We start from the raw sequence: 20,040 nt of genomic DNA, 5'->3' as shown, positions 1-20,040 counted from the left end.
GGAGAAGAGCTGGGGAGAGCTGTTCTCACCTTGTGAGCATCCATCAGGTTCATGACCAGATCCAGGTCCCCATGGACGGGCTGGTCCTCGGCCAGCTGAGGTTCCACCTTGTAGAGCCAGTCCACCAAAGCCTGCAGAGCATCCATGAACTGCCCCGAGAACAGGAGAGCTTCTTCCAGCTTGTGCTGCCTGGAAAACAAACCTCCCAGTGAGCTTTTGTCACATCTCCAGCCTCCCCATGAAATCCCCGTGGCACACAGCCTTGGGGCTGGCCTCACCTTTCCACGGATTTCCCGCACACCGTGTCCCACTTATCCCGGACTTCTCCCAGCAGGTTGTCCAGCTTTTGAGTGTCATCTGCAAGCAAGGCTTTTTCCTTGAGGGCTCTGCCTGTCCTGATGGTGGTGTCGTAGACAGGCTGCTTCCCACCCAGAGTCTTCTGGAACTCCTGGGAAACGGAGAGAAAACAAAACGGCTTCAGAGAGCCTGGCCTCAGCTCTGAGGATTCCCAGATTTCCATGGCAATGGGAGGCATGGATGTGCTTTTCTCCTCTCCCTGCTCACCCTCCCAGCAGAGCCCCTGCCCAGCCTGGCTTTGGCAGAGTTTCACCTTGTGCTTGGAGAGCTGGAGCTTGATTTTGTCAGGATCATTGGAGATCTCCAGCTCCGAGTCCAGGTGGTTCTCTGCATCCTCCAGCCAATCAATCAGCTTCTTCCAGGCTTCGTGGAACTGCAAGGCAACACAAGCAAGCCTGAAATTTCACCCTGCTGGTGTCCCCAGTCCCTCTGTGCTCCTGGGACTCCTGCTGGCCGTTCCCTGGGGTCTGCCACACCCTTCTCACCTGCTTGGCTCTCTTCCTGGCGTCATCCAGAGCCCGTCCCCGCTCCACCGAGCGCTGCACCACCTTCTCCCAGCGGGACTGCACGCTGACCAGCAGGTTCTTGATCAGCACCACGTCCTGCTTCTGGCTGAGGAACTTCAGCTGGTTCCCGGTCTGGTCCAGCTCGATGATGCGATCCCGGTGCGCGTTCACCTCGTTGGCGAACACCTGCCAACCACAAAGGGTGTCAGAGGGGATGGATGTCACCTGGAGAAGCCACGGGGGAGGTGAGGGAGCCACCCTGGCTCCCTTGGGCACCTTGTGCTCGTCGATCTGGGCCAGCACGGCGGCGAGGATGAGGCTGGGGGGTGGTGCGATGTTCAGGCTCTGCTCAGCCAGGGTCAGCCAGTTGATGAAATCCTGGAGGGAGTTCTGGAAGTCTGTGGCCAGGGCCAATGCCTCCTCCAGCTTCGCCTGTGGCAGCGGGGAGGGAGAGAAAGAGAGGGAAAAAACCACACAACACGGAGGGTGAGAGCTCTGATCTGCAGACAGAGGCGGCCTTTGTGTCCCTGCAGCAGGAACCTCATCCCCCCGGCCCGGGAACGCCACGGGTTTGCCAAGGGGAGGGGGCTGCAGTGAAAGGCTTTCTCTCCAAACAAGAATGGTCCCTGGAAGGGGAGCCCTCCCTCAGCACACCAGCAGCTTCCTGGGGAAGGAGCTCCGTGGGGACAGGGCTGGGTGGATGGGGGGATGATATCCTGATGGCAGCAGCTGCAAATTTATTCTGGGCCCAGGCCACCGAGGCCCTTGTTTTATCTCATCCCTGGCCAAAAGCTGGGGATGGAGTCAGCTTGGAGGAGGCTTTGGCTTGACCAACAAAGCCTGCCTTTGAGAGCTGCAGGAGGCTTCTTCCCACCTCCCTAAATTAACCCAAAATGCCATTTCACTCTCATTTTCCCCATGATTTAACCAATTCTGATGTGAAAACACCCCATGCTAACAGCTTGACAGAGCCACCTGAAAACAGAGTCAGCCCTCACGACCAAGGGAGGCGGATGAGAAAACCCCAGCTCCCAGCTTTGTGTGGGACAGCAGAGTGGGAACACAGGGAGCAGCTGGGGCAGGGCTGGATGCATTTTCCCCTCAGGGTTTACCTTTCTCTCCTCCATCTTGGTGCTGACCAGACACCATTTCTGCTCCAGCAGGGCCACGCTCTGCTCCGTCTTGGAGCCGGAGCCGGAGTCGTCGCGGTTGAGCAGCATCAGCCTCCCCTTGGCCAGCAGCTGGCTGTAGACATCCTCCTTGGCTTTGAACTGGCTGTACAGCTCCTGCAAAGAGCCACCAGCCAGGTTATTATTATTATTATTTATAACCAGGGTTAGGAAATAAAAGCTCGGAGAGGGAACACGTCGTGCTGCAGAGCTCCAGGTGATGGGAGCACGAGGTTGGGAAGTGACAGCAGAGCGACACTTTGAGCTGGGGAAAAGTGGTTAAAACACCCTGGTGATTGTTCCAGGCATCAAGTGCAAAATGATCTGTGAGAAGAGACCAGAGCAACCTCTTTTTTCCCCACAATCACACACAGAAAGGAGAAGTTTTGATGCTGACATTTGACAGGAACTTGCTGAATTAAAAGCATTGCAAAAAAAAAACCAAAAAAAAAAAAACCCAAAACATCTCTGCTGAGAAATTACCATGTGGGCATTGAGCTGCTCCCGGGCAGTTTCTGGCAGACCTCCTGTGGGTTTTGACGCCGACAATTGGCTCTCCATCCTCGTTAGCCACAGGAGGAAGTCTTCAATCTCACCATGGAAACCCTGAGCCTGTTCAGGAACAGAGAACGGGCCCCGGATCAGATGACATCAGCCACCATTGATCATGTGCCAGGGGTAACGCTGTGTTTGCTCTGAGAGCAGATAAAGAGGCAGAGCTGGATGTGCCAACGTGCTCAGGAGGGTGAGACGTGTCCACGAGCCACAGGTGTGCCTGCTCCCCACTGCAGGCACTGAACCACAGCAGCCACAGAGAAACTTCCATGAAATAACCCAAAAACTTCCATAAAATAATCCAAAAACTTCCCTAAAATAATCCAAAAACTTCCATAAAATAACCCAAAAACTTCCCTAAAATAACCCAAAAACTTCCCTAAAATAATCCAAAAACTTCCCTAAAATAATCCAAAAACTTCCATAAAATAACCCAAAAACTTCCCTAAAATAATCCAAAAACTTCCATAAAATAACCCAAAAACTTCCATAAAATAACCCCAAAACTTCCCTAAAATAACCCAAAAACTTCCCTAAAATAACCCAAAAACTTCCCTAAAATAACCCAAAAACTTCCCTAAAATAATCCAAAAACTTCCCTAAAATAACCCAAAAACTTCCCTAAAATAACCCAAAAACTTCCATAAAATAACCCAAAAACTTCCATAAAATAACCCAAAAACTTCCATAAAATAACCCAAAAACTTCCATAAAATAACCCAAAAACTTCCCTAAAATAATCCCAGCGTCGCCCCAACTCCTTCCCCTTTCATTTCTCCCCAAAGCAAAGGGGAAGGGGGCACCCCACTGGGCAGGGGGGGCATTCCCAGTGCCCCCTGCCCACCTGCTGGAGGGTGGACTGCAGCTGCTGCTCCCTCTCCTCTGTTTTCTGCAGCACTGACTCCCAGCAGGAATTCAGCTTCTCCAGGCGGTTCCGCAGGCTGCTGGCGTCGTCCCCTGCGCTCGACTCCAGCAGCTCGTTCCCTGCTTTGTTCACGGTCTCCACGGTGGCCTGGTGGGCCAGGACGTCGTTCTTCAGCACCTGCACGAGGTGGGCAAACGTTGGACATCTCTCCTGAACACCCTGGGATCAAAGCAGCTCAAACCCTTCATGAGAAATCCAGTCCTGCCACGGGAAAAGGGGTAAACATGCACCTGGAGCGGGGAAATACTCACGTGGTGCTTGGCAAGCTCGACCTCGATGACTTTTGGGTCGCCGTTGATGGGTTTTTGGGCATCCAGCAGCTCCTCGGTGTGGGTCAGCCAGGCCATCAGCTCTGCCAGGGCGTGCTGGAACTGGCCCAGTGCCAGCAGGGCAGCTTCCAGCTTGTGCTGGGCAAGGACAGGAATGGAAAAGGGGAGTTTTAAAGGGCTGGGGAGCAGCGCAGTGAGTTTCATCTTGTGGCAGCCCCAGGTGCTCGCTCTACCTGTCTGTGAGCAATTTTCTCGCCCAAGTTCTCCCAGAGATGTTTGAGCTCTGTCAGTGGCTCCTTGATGATGTCTCTGTCTGTCTCATCCGTAGCCTTTTTTAGCATCAGTTCACCTTGGTGATTAAGCTTTTCCATCTCAATCTGCTGCTGGTAAACCTCCATTTTAAACTCCTGCCAAGACAAGCAGGACAAAAACCAGGAGTGAGTGAATCACTGGAGCTCTGGGAGGCGAAGCAGCGCCGCAGAACCGCTCCCTCCCCTCCCAGGTACCTTCATCTCGTTCATCTGCTCCTTGACCGTGCTGAGGTCGGTGCCCACAGGGGACATGTTGCACAGTTTGATCACAGCGTTGTCCAGCCAGTCAAACATGGCCTGGAAGGGGCAAGGACAGTGTGAGGGAATGGAAAAGTGTCCCCCACTGCAGCTGGCCAGGGGATAAAGGTGGTCACTGCACCACCCCACGGCCAGGGAACTCTGTCAGGGCAGCTCTGTGCAGCTCCCTCCTGCCTTCCCTCATCCTGCTGCTCCGAGCAGGAATCAGGATTTGGGGAACACCAATTCAATCAGAAATCTGCTCCTCAGAGCTGGTGGTTGAGCTCAGGCTCCCTCAGAGCCCGCAGGCACTCGCCCAGGAGATGCTTCCTGCTTTAAGGAAGTGCAAATCCCAGCCCAGCTCCAGGGAGAGGGCTCAGGGTGGTGTTCCCCAGGTCCAGCCAGCCCACACCAGCAGCCCTGCCTCTTACTTGGAGCGTATCCTGGTACTGCACAGCCGACTGCATGGCCTCCTCCAGCTTCTCCAGCCTCTCCTTCCACGTCTTGTTTAGGTTTTCCCACGCGTTGTTCATCTGCGGAACGCGGGATTTGCCCACAAAATTTGTTAGGCTCCTCGGGCAGAGCTCCCACTTGCTCCCACCTGATTTTACCTGGAGGGGAAGCTGCTGGCTCTCCCTACCTCATCAATGCTCTTTTTCACTTCTGGCTTCTCAGTCTCTCCACAGGCAAAGATGAGGTCGGTGCCGAGGAGGCGGATGAACTCCAGCTCTTCGTGCAGCCCGTCTGTCTCCTCCTTGATGGTCTGCAGGGGCAAGAAGAAAAACCTTGATGGCCAAACCCTCTTCCCAAACTGCTCCATGAGCAGGAGGGTCCTCCCTGATCCAGTGTCCTTGGCCAACAGCCCAACTCCAAAGCCCAGGAGCAGGTGACACAGAGAGCAGGTGGCCAATTCTGTCACCACCACCACCCTGCTCTGCTCCCACCTCTGGGACTAAAATAAAAACATTTGTGTTTAGCTGTGAGCCTGAACTGTCCCTGAAATGTTGTTTACAGGAGATGTGCTGTTTACAGGAGAGTTCTGTCAATACAGGAGTGAGGGTTTTGAGGCTCAAAAGGTGCAAACCAGAGGCAGAATGGTTATGAAAAGGGAGCAGCAAGGCTAAACTTAGCAAAGCATAAAGAAACATCCCTGCTCCTCAAGGCCTGAGTCAACTCAAACCCACCTGAAGTGGACTTACAACACACAAATCAATCCAAGCACTTATCTTGAAAAAATCTTAAATATACTCCACCTGTCTGTGAGCAAAATGTAATTTTGGCTTGACCAAAATCTAAATATACTCTTCCCACGCCAGCCAGCCTCTGACCAGAGCTCTGACCACACAGAGCTCTGGCTGCTGCAGCTTCTCCTTTTTCTTCTCTCTCTTCTTCTACACTTCTATATTTTTCTTTCCTCCTGGATTTCTCAGTCCCCTTTGGGCTGAGCCCCTTTGGGATCCTCCCAAAGTGGGGAGTCCCGCTTATCTCAGCTCTCTGGGTTTGAAGGAAACTCCTGAGCTCATTAAAATCTCGTTTCTCCTGTTTATTAGATGTTATTACAGAACTTGGCAGGTCTCTGCAGACTTTCTGCACAAGCTCAATTCACCACAACCTGGCTCATTTTGCTCTGATGGCACAAAGTGGCCCCAAACCACGCGGCTGCTTCACTTTTATATCAATTTTTACCCTATTAACTACAGACATGTGTATTGTTCTTATATTTTAACAAATAAGTTTTCTATATCTATGTAACTAAAACTGCACCAATCATTCTTTGTGCTCTCAAAAACTGCAGGATCACGGAGAAGAAGGAGGAAGAAGAGCTAAAAACCACACTTTTCTTCCTTCATCTTTACTCCATGTATTAAACCCCTCTAAAATCTGTATTTTTCATCTCAGTGGCATATTAAACATTTTACTACTTTCTACTTAATTTTTTATAAATCCTGGTTTACCCAGGGATATTTGGAAGCCTTTCTGTCAATAGCAAATAGGATTGATACTTTTTTTTGGAGAATAAACAGAGAAATGTCTCTCCATTTCTGGATTCATCCACTGTGCTTCCCAAAACAGAAGCAGATAATGTGATTTAAGGTGAAGGATTTGTGAAACCCACTTCTGTTTTTTACCCTTGCAGCTGCAAACTGTGATGGAAATAACTCTTCATAGATTGACCACCCACAAAACTGATTTACAGCCAGCTCTGGCCATGGTCATGATCTAAGATCTTCCCAGTTTAGCAGCTAAGCTGAGGGCAGATGAGCTCCAGAGGGAGGAACAGCCCCATGGGCCTCACCTCTGCTGCTTCCACCTGCTGCTTGATGATGGAGGGGTCAATGCCTGGGCTCTCCAGGTCGTGGACAATGTCCTGAGTGTCCTTGATGGTTGTCAGGAGCGCTGCCATGTCGTACCAGAACTTCTCTGCGAGCTCCAGGACATCCAGGAACTTCATTTCACGCTCCTCGGTCCGAGCTTTGATGTCTTCCCAGAAGAAAACCATCTGATCCAGCTTGTCCTGGATGACTGTGGAAGGAAATGGAAGCGTTCGGTGAAGAAGGAAACCTTTTGACAATGCAAGAGCATTTTGAAATCACTCAGAAAGAGCGGATGGAATATCCAGAGGGGAATAAAGACGGCCAGGACTATCAGAGCAGTAACTCTGGGAGATGCTGAGGGACGTGAGAAGCTCCAGCTTGCAGAAAAGCCTTTATTTATGTGCAAGCTCGAGGCAAATTTGCCCACACGCTCTCCCTGTAACAAACCTCTGTTCTGGCCACCTCTAGCATGAAGTCCCTGCTCACTCAGCCCATGAGCTGCCAAGGGAGGTGCCAATTAGTGCCAGTTGTGCTGATGGGCTTTTTGTGCTGCGGGATGTCCCTCCCCTCCATTAGATGAGGAATCAACATCAACAAATCCGGTCCCAGGGGCCACCAACAAGGGGTCAGCTGGGCTGGGAAGCCACAAATACTTTTCTCTTCTGACTAATGCCACCCTGTCTGTTCCAGATGGAAGCAGGCAAATCCCTCCATCCATCCATCCATCCCTCCATCCATCCATCCATCATCCATCCCTCCATCCATCCATCCATCATCCATCCATCATCCATCCATCATCCATCCATCCATCATCCATCCATCCATCATCCATCCATCCATCCATCCATCATCCATCATCCATCCATCCATCATCCATCCATCCATCATCCATCCATCCATCCATCCATCCCTCCATCCATCCATCCATCCCTCCATCCATCCATCCATCATCCATCCATCCATCATCCATCATCCATCCATCATCCATCCATCCATCATCCATCATCCATCCATCATCCATCCATCATCCATCATCCATCCATCATCCATCCATCATCCATCCATCCATCATCCATCCATCATCCATCCATCATCCATCCCTCCATCCATCCATCCCTCCATCCATCCATCCCTCCATCCATCATCCATCCATCATCCATCATCCATCCATCCATCATCCATCCATCATCCATCCATCCATCCATCCCTCCATCCATCCATCATCCATCCATCATCCATCCATCCATCATCCATCCATCCATCATCCATCCATCCATCCATCCATCCATCCATCCATCCATCCATCCATCCAATTGATCCTAAGTCTAGGAGAACCTCCCAAATCCATCCAGAAGACTCATCCTTCCCCCTAAAGCCAGGAGAATCCCCCAAAACACAGCCCTGGGACATCAAAGCCTCCCCAGCAGTGACAGAGCTGCGGTTTGGGGAGAAGTTGGACGCTTAAGTCCACCCGGAGATACCTTTGGCTGCCAGGTCCTTGTCTGCTCCCTGGGAGCGGCCAATGAGCTCTTCCCCCCGGCGTTTCAGGGCCTCGAAGGAGGGCTGCAGCTTCTCCAGCTCCACCGTGGAGTTTTTGTTCTCGCTGATGCACTCCCGGATCTTGTCGACCTCGGCGGGGATGAGGGGCGGCAGCCGCAGGCGGGAGGAGAGGCTCTCCAGGGTCTCCAACATGGGCTCGATCTTGTCATGGAACTGGAGAGGAGCAAAGCCATTAGGGCAGGAGGGATGGGACAAAGTGACACCGCGGAGCCGCCAGCCACGGCCCCGAGAGGGGACAGACAATGCCTGCGACAGCAGCAGTGACACCTCTGCAGCAGCAGTGACACCTCTGCAGCCTCCTGCTCACACCTGCCGAGCCCACAGAGCACCCACGGACACTCAGAGCCACCACCAGCACCTGCCACCCAAACACGGCAGCGCCTCGGATTCAGCCCTAAAAATCTGCTTTTTTTTTTTATGCCGCTGTCTCGGTTTTGGTGGCTGGGCACAAAAGCTCAGCGCTGCTTGAGGGAACAGCCAGGCAAAAAATGCAGCTGGAAAAGCGCCCGTGTTTGGTGCTGATGGGAATCTCCACGTGGTGTAAGGCCAGTGGAAACCCATCCCGGTTTTCAGGATCAGCAGGAGCCGCATGCGGGTGGGGAGGAGCTGCCACGGAGCTCCAAAGCAGAACCAGAAAGCCAGGAATGAGGGAGGCAGCGGGGCTAGCAGGGTTTATTGGTTTTTCTTTTTTAAACAAAAGTCAACTTTGGCCTTAGAGATCCCAAACTGTCTCTGCTGGTGGGAAGGACAGCACTGGGGCTGCTCTTCTCCCTCTCCCAGCTCCCACTGGGAACACACTGGTGCAGGTACCCACCAAATCCCAGGCTCTCCCAGCAGAGAGGGGCTGGGGCTCTCGGTGCAAAGTTGATCAGGACAGGCTGGCTCAGCCAACAAGCAGGAGCAAGCCAGCACATCCAGCTGGAGCGGGGTGAAACCTTTCCAAAAGCAAAACCTCTGCCCTGCAGGAAGCATTCCCAGCGGAAGCTGAGACCAGGCGGCAACGCAACCAAAGCCATCCCAAAAAAATGTAATTCCCCCGCCCCGGCGTTAATTTTGAAGCACGTTCTGCTGAGCTGTGCACGGAGCAGAAATGGAAGTCTGGGTGTCAGAGAGAATCAGGCCAGGGAAGGATAAATGGATATTTGTGGTGGGGGGGCCTCGCTTACCTCCGAAATCTGCAATGGTGGGGCGCAGTCAACACAAGAATGAAATGGGACCGTGTGGGGAGGACGGGCACAGGCAGCAACACACACAGACAAACACATTCCACAATGGGAGTGAGAGATGAGAGGGGAGGGGAATGTGGGGGGGGGGAAAAACTCGGAGTTAATACAAGTGCAAACCAAGAGAAGTGACTACACAATACAGGAATTAAGAAAATAAACACCCAGGACGTGACAAAAACCAACTGCGCTACGGGAACACGGGGTGAAATGAAACATAACTGGGGGTCATCAACCCTCAGGAGCAGGAACTTCACCCCCTTTCTGGACTTTAGCACCTCCAGTCTCTGCCCTTCCTTTCTTATTTCTTCTCTTGCACTTGCCCACCTCCTCAGGAGATGCCCAAATCCCAGAGACATCCATTACCTCTCCCATACAAAGCACCCCTCACTGCACTCACAGCTTATCAGAGCTGAAAATTATCTCTTCGAGCTCTTTCAAGAGGCCCTTCCAACCCTGGGAGGACGCCAGAGCATCCCCTTTGAACCAGCACCATTACCGAGGCCGTAAAAATTTACGACCCCATTTACAGCGTGGAGCCTCAAACACCTTCTCCACTGCTCCCACAGGCAGCAGGAAACCCCCCTGGAGGTGCCTGACCACATTATGCCTCCTCAAGGGGTTTTACAGGGGGGATAAAACCACATTCCAAAGCAGGTGGCTCTCCCGGGGGGGATGTGAGAGGAAGATTCACCTCCCTGGCCCCCCGTACCTGCGTGGACTGTGAGAAGGCCTCGTCGAGCGCCAGGGCCCGCTGGCAAACCTCCTCCTTGATCTTGGCATACAAGGCCTCAGCCCTGCAGTATTTTTCCTGCACCATCTCCCCTTCCTCGGGGTTGAGGTCCTTGAGCTGGGGCCCAATTTTCAGCAGCTTGTCGATGTGAGGTTTGTGCTCGGCGATGGACTCTCTCAGTTGCTAGGGAATAGAGGGGAGGGGAGAAAAAACCAACACATTTGTTTAGAAATCTGCTGTGAGCCACTGCCTATTTATTCCAAGCAGCAGTCCAAGAGCAGTGATGGGATCTGGGAGGAACTCACACCCTGGATTTCATGCCCCAAGCACATGGCTCTTCCCAACATGGCTATGTCACGAGTCCTTCCCCAGCCTCTCACCCTCCCCACAGCTCCACGGGGGACCCCACTAGGAATTTTCTCCTTTGCTTAGCTCTACCCTAAAAGCACAAAGTGGTTTTTTTTTTTGAAGGAGATCCAAAAGCAGCCAGGTTTCCTTGGGAGCGAGCTGAATTTTGGTGAGGAGCACCCCAACATAACGAGGGAATCTCACGTGGTGCTCTCACGCTGCACCAGCAAAACTAACCAAAAATATCCCCAAAAATAACAGAAAAGGGAGAGGAAAAAAGGAAAACTCAGAAGGAAAAAGTTGCTCTTGCCCCTGTCACCTGCTGAGGGCAGGGCTGATGGACAGGAGGTGCAAACCCTGCATCCTCTTACCCTCATGTCATCCTGCTGCTGCCTGAGCTGCTCGTGGTCGATGGCTGGGGGAGGCAGCTGGGAGAGGAGGGCTTGGGTCTCCTCCATCCATGGGTTCAGCTCCTCGTAGGTCTCCCAGAACTGGTTGACCAGGACCTGGGCACGCTCCAAGCGGGCGTAGCGCTCCGAGTTGAGTTGGCTCACGGCCTCGTACTGCTGCACCAGGGACTCGGTTTTCTCCTTAAATAAAAGAGGGAGGAGAGTTATGGGGAAGGATGCAAAAAGGCCCAGGAAAACGGCCAGCTCCATGCTGAGAGCTGGAAAAGAAGGAGGTGCCTTTGCTGGCCTTCCACGGTGTAATTCCAATTAAAGCAGCCTCGGGAATCTCCCCCCTCCCCATCCCCAAACCTCGCAATAAAAACAGGCAATAAAGGAGAGTCATAAATGTAAAGAGATTTCTGCTAACACTGGCGGGAATTGCTGAAGATGGGGTAATTTTAAACTCCTTCAGCCCCTGCAAGGGCTGAGGATTCGCCTCTCTGCCTTCTCTGTCCCCTCCTGTTGCAGTGAATAGCAGAGGGGGCTCACCTGCAGAACAGCTTTTTGTTCCTCGCCACAGGTCCCGAAGATCTCGTTGCGCTGGCTGAACAGCTCGTCCATGGAGTCTTTGTGCCGGATGATGTCGATGGAAAACGCCTGCAGGAGGAGAAAGGGGAGAGCTCAGGGCTGAGCCCAACCTCTCCCCAGCCTCCTGCCAAAGAGACCCCGCAAAACTCGGCGCAAGCGTCCCGTGGCAAACTGAGGATCTGGCTGGGAATGCAGATTCCTGCCTGTTTTCCTCATCTGCAACAGCCTCTCTCTTTCAAAGACCCAAAAAGAGCTCTTGAAATAAGGTATAATCTACACCCAAGGTCCTCACTGGAGGAAAAGCTCCATCATCCATTTGTTAGTGGATGTTATCCCATGGAATGATGCTCCCCAGAGCTGCATCCACCAATAATTTCGCCATTCCCAAGGTCCATGAGATTAACAGCGGGAAGCTGAGCTCAATTTAACTTAATGCTCGATGGCTCAGTCCCCCCTCTCTTATAACACTGTCTTATTTTCCTTTTTCTTTCTTTAATTTGAAATCCAATAAGCCTGAGTGCTGCTCTGATTGCCCAGGCAAAGGGAAGAAAAGGGCTGTTTATTTAAAGTGCACGTTCTTTCAGGCATGAGCTCATCTCAAAGATATATAGAAAAAAAAATAAAACCCCAACCCCTCCAGCACCTCTTTGTTCCATGTCTGGCTGCTGGGAGGGAACTGTGGAGTCCCTCGCTGCAGGGAACAATGAGCAAAAAAAGCAAATGGAAACCACCCTCATTAATCAATATACACATTTCTCTAAAGCCTTCCTGCTGCCAGTGCTGGTGAGACCCTGGCAGAGCTTGGAAAGGAGCAGTTCTCCCAAGGGAGACCAAAGCAAAGCACCCACCAAGCCCTAAATGGATCCTGTAAACACACAGGAAGTTTTTTTCCTTGGGAAGCCCAAAACTTGGATGATTTAGAGCAATTTTTTTCCTTTTTGTTATTTTTTCCCTTTCACATCTCAAGGACAAGTGTTGCGTCTCTCCTGCTGCTCCGGGCTCAGCACTGGGTAAAGCTGCTCGCCCAAAATCGCATCCCACGACCCAAACTGGACCATCCCTCCCTGCTGCCCACCCCAGCCAGCCCAGCATGGATGTTCACAGACCTTCTGCACCTGCAGCTGAGCCGTTGTCTGGTCCTGCTCCAGGCGGATGGGACCCAGAGCCATCAGCTTCCTCTTGGTCTCGGCCACCCAGGCCAGCTCTGCATCAGCTGCCTGCTCGTACTGGGGAGGGAGGGGCAGTGGTCAGTGCTGGGATGGAGCCCAGGGAGAGCTGGGCACAGTGGGGATCACAGAGGGAGCCAGCAGGAGTGGGGCTCAGCTTTCTGACTCCACGCTGCCCTCGTGGCTCCTGCGGCTGGTTTGGGGGCAGCCACCTCTCCCTTCACCCCCCCTGCCTGCAGGGACATCCCTAAAACAGGAGCATTTCCTTTGCTCCTCCATGGGGAACTGACTCCATGGAGCGAGGTCAGGAATTCCCAGCACTCCACAGCCCCCAGTCCATGCAGGACAAGGTTTTTTTTGGGGAGGACTGTTGGCCTGGAACAAATCCCTGCAGGGCATGATGTTTTTCACCAGTTTCACCCCATCCCCATCACCCCTGCAGGCAGAAGCTCACAGGCAGGATAACACAGTGCTGCTCCAGAGTTATCCCACCCCAAAACCACCCAGCAGGACGGCTCAGCCACCATCCCTGCTGCCACACTGCTGCTGCTGGGCTCCATTTCTCAGCATTCCCGATGGGATCTGCCCTTCCAGGCTGGCCGTGCTTGCCATCCTTCCCTCTGCCATGGTCCTGTGTGTGCCTGCTCTCCCAAGAAAACCCTGCAGGGGTTTATTCACCTACCTGCTGAGACCTCTGAATGGCAGCATCGATTTCTTCCACCCTCTGCTTGATGGTGTCGCTGACCAGCTTGTAGCGCTCGTTGGTGTCCGACACGAGCTTGTCCAGCCCCTCCCGGGCTCTCCAGGGAACCAGCTCCAGCAGAGCCCGGCTCACCTCGTTCACCGTGTCCAGGACCAGCCTGTGCTCCATCACCTCCTTCTTCAGCTCCTGTGGAAGGCCCCCCATGGATGTGTGTCCTCCCAAAGCGGAGAACAAACCGCACACACCCACCCCGGGCCGCTGCTCCCCCACCTTTTGGCGCTGCTGGAACTGGGGGATCTGCTCTCCAGCGGGGGATTGTGTCCCGCTGGAAGCCAGCTCGTCCTCCACCTCGCTCATCCAGCCGGTCAGCTCCTCGTGGGTGGACTGGAATTTGGTGGCCAGCTGCCGGGCCTGCTCCAGCGTGCGCAGGGCCTTGGAGCTGGCGGCGGTGATGTCGGAGTAGCGGCTCTTGATCCCGTCCAGCTTCTCCTGGATCAGCAGCACCTCCTCCCCTGCAGGACAGCAGCCAGGGGAAAATGCTGCTGGGCTCTGGGGGCTGAAGAAGCCACCCCAGGAGGCTTCAAGAGGCACTTTCTGTGTCCCCCCCTCCTTTTAAACAAGGAATTCCACTTTTCTCTGCATTAATGCAACTTCAACCTGTTTTTACTTAGAGTTGCCATTTTTCACCAGCATAACATCCACCTCATCCCTGGGATGGGATGGACGGGATGGGAACTGGGATGGGAACTGGGATGGGATGGGATGGGATCCATGGGATGGGATCCATGGGATGGGATCCATGGGATGGGATGGGATGGGATGGGATGGGATGGGATGGGATGGGATGGGAACTGGGATGGGAACTGGGATGGGATGGGAACTGGGATGGGATGGGATGGGAACTGGGATGGGAACTGGGATGGGATGGGAACTGGGATGGGATGGGATGGGAACTGGGATGGGATGGGATGGGAACTGGGATGGGAACTGGGATGGGATGGGAACTGGGATGGGATGGGAACCGGGATGGGAACTGGGATGGGAACTGGGATGGGAACTGGGATGGGAACTGGGATGGGAACTGGGATGGGATGGGAACCGGGACGGGATAGAATGGGATGGGATGGGAACTGGGATGGGATGGGAACTGGGATGGGATGGGAACTGGGATGGGATGGGAACCGGGATGGGATGGGAACTGGGATGGGATGGAAGTGAGCTACAAAGCCCAGCTTTGCCACAAGCCCCCAAACCACCCCAACTCCATTCTCAGCGACGTGTCACAGCTCCAAGAAAAAAGACACAGAGCTGCCTGCCAAACCCTTTGTAATCACTCTTCCTGCTCCACAGCTCCCACAAGGACACAGGGCCGTACATCTGCTCCGAGCTCACCACATCTGAAGGAAACGCAGCGCCCCGACCCCTCTTCCCACTCATAAACATAAACTCACACCCACGTGGCAACAGCCACAACTGCTCAGTCTGGGAAAGCAGTGTTAGGAGAGGGCTGGGGGTATTTTTAACCTCTTTTCCATGTGATTTAGCAGCTGGCTGCAGTGAGAAAAGCCTCCCTCAGCAGGGAGCATCCCCACAGCAGCAGTGGGAATCACCCGCTCCCCAGGCTGTGAGGCTGGGATTTTGGGACTGAGCAAATCCTGAGTTTGTGGCTTAGCATCCGAGCCTGGATGCAAACCAGCTACTCTGGGAGCTTCCAAAAGGAAATGAAGACCTGAGGGAGAAAAGCCTCCACCCAACAGAGCGTGGACTTCCCAAGGAAAAGCATGTGGAGGATGGGTTCCCAGACCCCCCACATTTCCCAGAGCCGAGTTACCTGTGGTTTGCTTCAGGAGAGCTTGTCCATTTCTAATGGCTTGGTCCACGTTCTTCTTCCTGTTCACAATTTCCTCGTTCAGAGCCTGAGAAAAAAGGCAAATTTGGATTATCCTGCTGAAGGATGTGTCCTACCAGCCAGAGATGCTACGGAGGGCATGAACTTCCCTACCAAGCACAGGCAGGGTGGACAACCCATCTGAAACCTGTCCATTCATCCTGCTATGGCAATTATTGGGATTTTTGGGACTCAAAGGCCTAAATCTCAGAGCAAACCCAACCCAGCCCATTGGATCTGTGTCTCCCAAGGACTTGCCCTTGTATTAGAACCTCTCTCTTGGAAAAGAGCCTGCACAGCCCCAGGGAGAGGAAGCACAGGCTTCCTCGGTGGCCAGCCCGGCTCCAAAAACCCACCAGGCTTTTCCAGCTCTCAGTTTTGGAAACAGCATCCAGCTTTCTGAAGGCACAGGGTGGCCAAGCTGGCTCAGACACTGTTCACAAATCAAACAAACCATTTGAAGCCCCCCCGCCTCAAGAAACCCATTTTTGTGGAGGGAGGGGGCAACAATTGCTGTTCGTAACACATAAAATCTCTTTACACTCCTCTCCAAGCCTTGGAGAGACCCAGCAGCGGAATGAGCTCCGTAAAATTCAAGCCAGGCCCAGCAACTTAAACAAAACCAGATAAAACGCAACACAAAAACAAACAACACAAACATGGAAGAGAAAGAGAGAGAGAGAGAAAAAAAAAACCAAAACGGAAAATACCAGCTGGTCTGCATGCTGCTTCTGCAGGACGTCCCGTTTGTAATCCTTTACGGACACTGAGCCCAGCTTGTCCTCCACCTCAGCCAGCCAGTTGAGCACTTCCACCTCCTCCTCCCCAAAAATCCTGGCGTTGGCCAGAGCCTGGTCCAGCAGTGCTGCCTTGCGGCCGCACCGCTCCCGGACCTCGCCGTAGCGGCTCTGCAGAGCCTCTAATTTCTCTGCCAGCAGCCTCTGCTCGGCGGCACAGCTCAGGGAGGACAGCGACTGCCCGACCCCCAGCGCCCCGGACACGTCGGCAGCGTGGCTCTCTATCTCCTCCTCGAGAGCCTGGATGGTGGAGGGTAGAATGGACAACAGAAAAAGGGAGGGAAATGATGAGTGGAGGATGAGGAAAATAAAAGGAACGCAACGTAAAAAAAAGGGGGAACGCAACTGAAAAAATGGAGGAGACACAAAGGCCAAACTGAAATTAAAAAGAAACACATGGATGGGAATGGTTTTTGTTTTTTTTTTCTATCCAAATCTGCTGGGACGTGTAAGGACATCAGTTTAATGTTTTCAGTTTTAATGTTTACCCACGCTGGTGGGTCAGGGCTTGCAGCCTCCTCTGCACATTAAACAGCCTGGGTAACTCCTCCAGTCCTTGTTTGTGCCAAAAACTCCTCTGGTTGTGGTGGAAACAAACCTCTGGAACGGGATCTGACTCCAACCACCTCCATCCTGTCCCTGCACAGCTCCTACCTTGTGGCGGCTGATCTGCTGCTGGATTTTGGCAGTCTGGGTGCCAATGGGCTCAGAGTTGGCCAGTTTCTTCTCCGTCACCGACAGCCAGTCGGACACGGGCTCCGTGGTTTCGTGGAACTGCTTTGCCAGCACCAAGATATCCTCCAGCTGCTTCTGCCTGTAAAAAGAATCGTGGAATCAGAAGGAAATGCTTGTGCCAGGCCAGGCTGGGTGGGACCCTGAGCTGCTGGAAGGTGGGGGTGGGAACAAGATGGGTTTTTAACACAAGATGGGTTTTTAAGGTCCCCTCCAAGCAAAACCAGTCTGTGATTCTTTGAGTCAGTGAAAACACTCCCAGCAGCTCCCAGGAAAGCAGCTTCAGGTATTTGGAAGAAGGAACCACAGCAGCTCTGTTCAGAGCAAGGTGAGACACCATTGTCAGCCAAGCTACAATGGCAAAGACAAAAATCAATGTGGAGGAACTGCAAAATAAGCTTTTCCTGCAGCTGTGCCCTCAGGATCCAGTTTATCACCCTGGAAAGGTGGCAGAAGGGCTTCCCCATTTTCATGAAGGAGTTGGAGGTGGAAAGGACCTTGAAGATCATTTAGTTCCTTCTCCCTTTTGTTCCATCCCTATCACTGACTTGGAGATCCCTCAGCTCACGGTCTTTCAGAGCTTCTGGCTGAAGACAATCCTGGATGGACAGTCCAGCTTGTTGGACTGGTTAAAAACATGGACAAGGGTCCACTCTGGCCCTCAGAAGTGACCTCAGAACCTCAAATATCAGCTTAGGTAGAAATAAGTAACTCATAAACAAGATTCTGGCAGCATAAAGGTGTCAACAGGATGCTGCTAAACGTTAAACCTTACAGGAATAAAAATAACATCCCTCCCCTGCAGGGAAATTATTTAATCTCAGCTCTTCCCTGCCATTGTAAACCCCTGCTATCAGCATCAGCTCCCAGCCAGCCTTTGATTCCTCATGTTTTCCAGCTGTTTCCACGTTTCCAGGATGTATCTGCACCGAACTCTCCGCCAGCTTCCCGAATGCCGTCACCCCAGGCTCCGGGGCACCGCGGCTCGTGGGATGAGCTGGTCCCAGTGCCTCTCACCTGGCACCTGCCCAGCAGCCCTTCCCAGTGCTCCCAGTGCTCCCAGTGCCTCTCACCTGGCAGCTGCCTTGCCCTGCAGCCCTTCCCAGTGCTCCCAGTGCTCCCAGTGCCCCTCACCTGGCACCTGCCCAGCAGCCCTTCCCAGTGCTCCCAGTGCTCCCAGTGCCTCTCACCTGGCAGCTGCCCTGCCCAGCAGCCCTTCCCAGTGCTCCCAGTGCTCCCAGTGCCCCTCACCTGGCACCTGCCCAGCAGCCCTTCCCAGTGCTCCCAGTGCTCCCAGTGCCTCTCACCTGGCAGCTGCCCTGCAGCTCTTCCCAGTGCTCCCAGTGCTCCCAGTGCCCCTCACCTGGCAGCTGCCCTGCCCAGTGCTCCCAGTGCTCCCAGTGCTCCCAGTGCCCCCAGTGCCCCTCACCTGGCACCTGCCCAGCAGCCCTTCCCAGTGCTCCCAGTGCTCCCAGTGCCCCTCACCTGGCACCTGCCCAGCAGCCCTTCCCAGTGCTCCCAGTGCTCCCAGTGCTCCCAGTGCCTCTCACCTGGCACCTGCCCTGCAGCCCTTCCCAGTGCTCCCAGTGCCCCTCACCTGGCAGCTGCCCTGCCCAGCAGCCCTTCCCAGTGCTCCCAGTGCTCCCAGTGCCTCTCACCTGGCACCTGCCCTGCAGCTCTTCCCAGTGCTCCCAGTTCCTCTCACCTGGGACCTGCCCTGTACCCCTTCCCAGTGCTCCCAGTGCCTCTCACCTGGCAGCTGCCCTGCCCAGCAGCCCTTCCCAGTGCTCCCAGAGCTCCCAGTGCTCCCAGTGCCTCTCACCTGGCACCTGCCCTGCAGCCCTTCCCAGTGCTCCCAGTGCTCCCAGTGCCTCTCACCTGGCAGCTGCCCTGCAGCTCTTCCCAGTGCTCCCAGTGCTCCCAGTGCCCCTCACCTGGCAGCTGCCCTGCCCAGCAGCCCTTCCCAGTGCTCCCAGTGCTCCCAGTGCCCCTCACCTGGCAGCTGCCCTGCCCAGCAGCCCTTCCCAGCGCCGTGCCAGGCTCTCCAGCTGCCCCACGATCTTGTCCCGATCGGCGGGCTCGGCCGACTGCGCGATCCTGTCTCCCTCCGCCTGGATCATCTCCACCGTGGCTTTGCGATCGTCCAGGAGGCGCTGGAGCAGCTTTGGGGAGGCAAAGGAAGGGGGAATTACCAGATTGGGGTGGCAGAACCAAATCCAGCCCTTGGAGGGGTCAGATCTCTAATTGTGGCTCAGAACTACTGCCAGCACTGGGCTGAGACCAGCCCAACCCAGGATGATGGCTCTGCCTTCAAAACCAGTTCAAAAAAATATGGAGTTGTATTATATTGCATTATAATAATCACAGGCTTTGATTTGGGCAGCCCTGAAGTGATTAGGCAGCTGGACAGGGTGATCACTGTAGGTCACATCCAACTGAAATTTCATTTTATCTATTCTATTCCATTCTATTCTATTCTATTCTATTCCATTCTATTCTATTCTATTCTATTCTATTCTATTCTATTCTATTCTATTCTATTCTATTCTATTCTATTCTATTCTATTCTATTCTATTCTATTCTATTCTATTCTATTCTATTCTATTCCATTCCATCCCATCCCATCCCATTCCATTCCCATTCCCATCCCATCTCATTCCATTCCCATTCCATTCCCATTCCATCCCATCCCATCCCCATTCCATCCCATTCCATCCCATCCCATTCCCATTCCATCCCATCCTATTCCCATTCCATCCCATCCTATTCCCATTCCATTCCATCCCATTCCCATTCCATTCCATCCCATCCCATTCCATCTCATTCCATTCCCATTCCCATTCCATTCCATCCCATCCCATTCCATCCCATCCCATCCCATCCCATTCCATCCCATCCCCATTCCATCCCATCCCATTCCCATTCCCATTCCATCCCATTCCATTCCCATTCCATTCCCATTCCATCCCATCCCATTCCCATTCCCATTCCATTCTCCTTTTCCCCTTTCCCTTTTCTCTTTCCCCTTTCCTTTCCTTTTCCCTGCCCCCTTCCCTCTTTTAACACTACTCGAGATCAAAACCACTTCTGTGCCAGAAGAGTTTTCCGAGCCTTCCCCACCAACCCCCTCCAGCTTATCAAGTTTTTTAACTCCCACTTGAAGCACATTTCCTCTTCCAACCTCCACACATCAGACCAAGCCTGGGTGAGAATTCATTTCTAAAATATTTCCCCACGACCCCACTCGACCTCCCCTCCTCGCGCTGCA

General features: G+C 53.4%; 1 protein-coding gene across 30 annotated transcripts in view; it reads right to left on the bottom strand.

Moving 5' to 3' along the window:
• Positions 1-20,040, bottom strand: part of MACF1 (microtubule actin crosslinking factor 1) — a 150,460-nt gene that overhangs the window by 16,320 nt on the left and 114,100 nt on the right. For 19 of the 30 annotated variants that reach the window (XM_086863264.1, XM_086863268.1, XM_086863269.1 and 16 more), the window contains 25 exons: positions 18,767-18,933; positions 16,694-16,853; positions 15,953-16,279; positions 15,186-15,270; positions 13,625-13,866; positions 13,334-13,540; positions 12,592-12,711; positions 11,447-11,554; positions 10,880-11,098; positions 10,140-10,343; positions 8,126-8,357; positions 6,626-6,852; positions 4,970-5,092; positions 4,761-4,862; positions 4,288-4,389; positions 4,015-4,188; positions 3,764-3,919; positions 3,432-3,629; positions 2,516-2,644; positions 1,976-2,149; positions 1,140-1,295; positions 843-1,049; positions 611-730; positions 279-448; positions 30-189 (listed from right to left, as the gene is read on the bottom strand). In XM_086863264.1, coding sequence (XP_086719390.1) covers positions 30-189; positions 279-448; positions 611-730; positions 843-1,049; positions 1,140-1,295; positions 1,976-2,149; positions 2,516-2,644; positions 3,432-3,629; positions 3,764-3,919; positions 4,015-4,188; positions 4,288-4,389; positions 4,761-4,862; positions 4,970-5,092; positions 6,626-6,852; positions 8,126-8,357; positions 10,140-10,343; positions 10,880-11,098; positions 11,447-11,554; positions 12,592-12,711; positions 13,334-13,540; positions 13,625-13,866; positions 15,186-15,270; positions 15,953-16,279; positions 16,694-16,853; positions 18,767-18,933 — 4,269 coding nt within the window. Of the gene's footprint in view, positions 1-29; positions 190-278; positions 449-610; positions 731-842; positions 1,050-1,139; positions 1,296-1,975; positions 2,150-2,515; positions 2,645-3,431; positions 3,630-3,763; positions 3,920-4,014; positions 4,189-4,287; positions 4,390-4,760; positions 4,863-4,969; positions 5,093-6,625; positions 6,853-8,125; positions 8,358-9,370; positions 9,380-10,139; positions 10,344-10,879; positions 11,099-11,446; positions 11,555-12,591; positions 12,712-13,333; positions 13,541-13,624; positions 13,867-15,185; positions 15,271-15,952; positions 16,280-16,693; positions 16,854-18,766; positions 18,934-20,040 lie in introns of all 30 variants that reach the window. The other 11 variants (XM_086863281.1, XM_086863283.1, XM_086863265.1 and 8 more) reach the window with 2 other exon arrangements.

Source organism: Cyanistes caeruleus, chromosome 26, assembly GCF_971803275.1.
Source record: "Cyanistes caeruleus chromosome 26, bCyaCae1.hap1.1, whole genome shotgun sequence".
Lineage (NCBI taxonomy): Eukaryota > Metazoa > Chordata > Aves > Passeriformes > Paridae > Cyanistes > Cyanistes caeruleus.
This window is presented reverse-complemented; position numbering and strand designations above follow the sequence as displayed.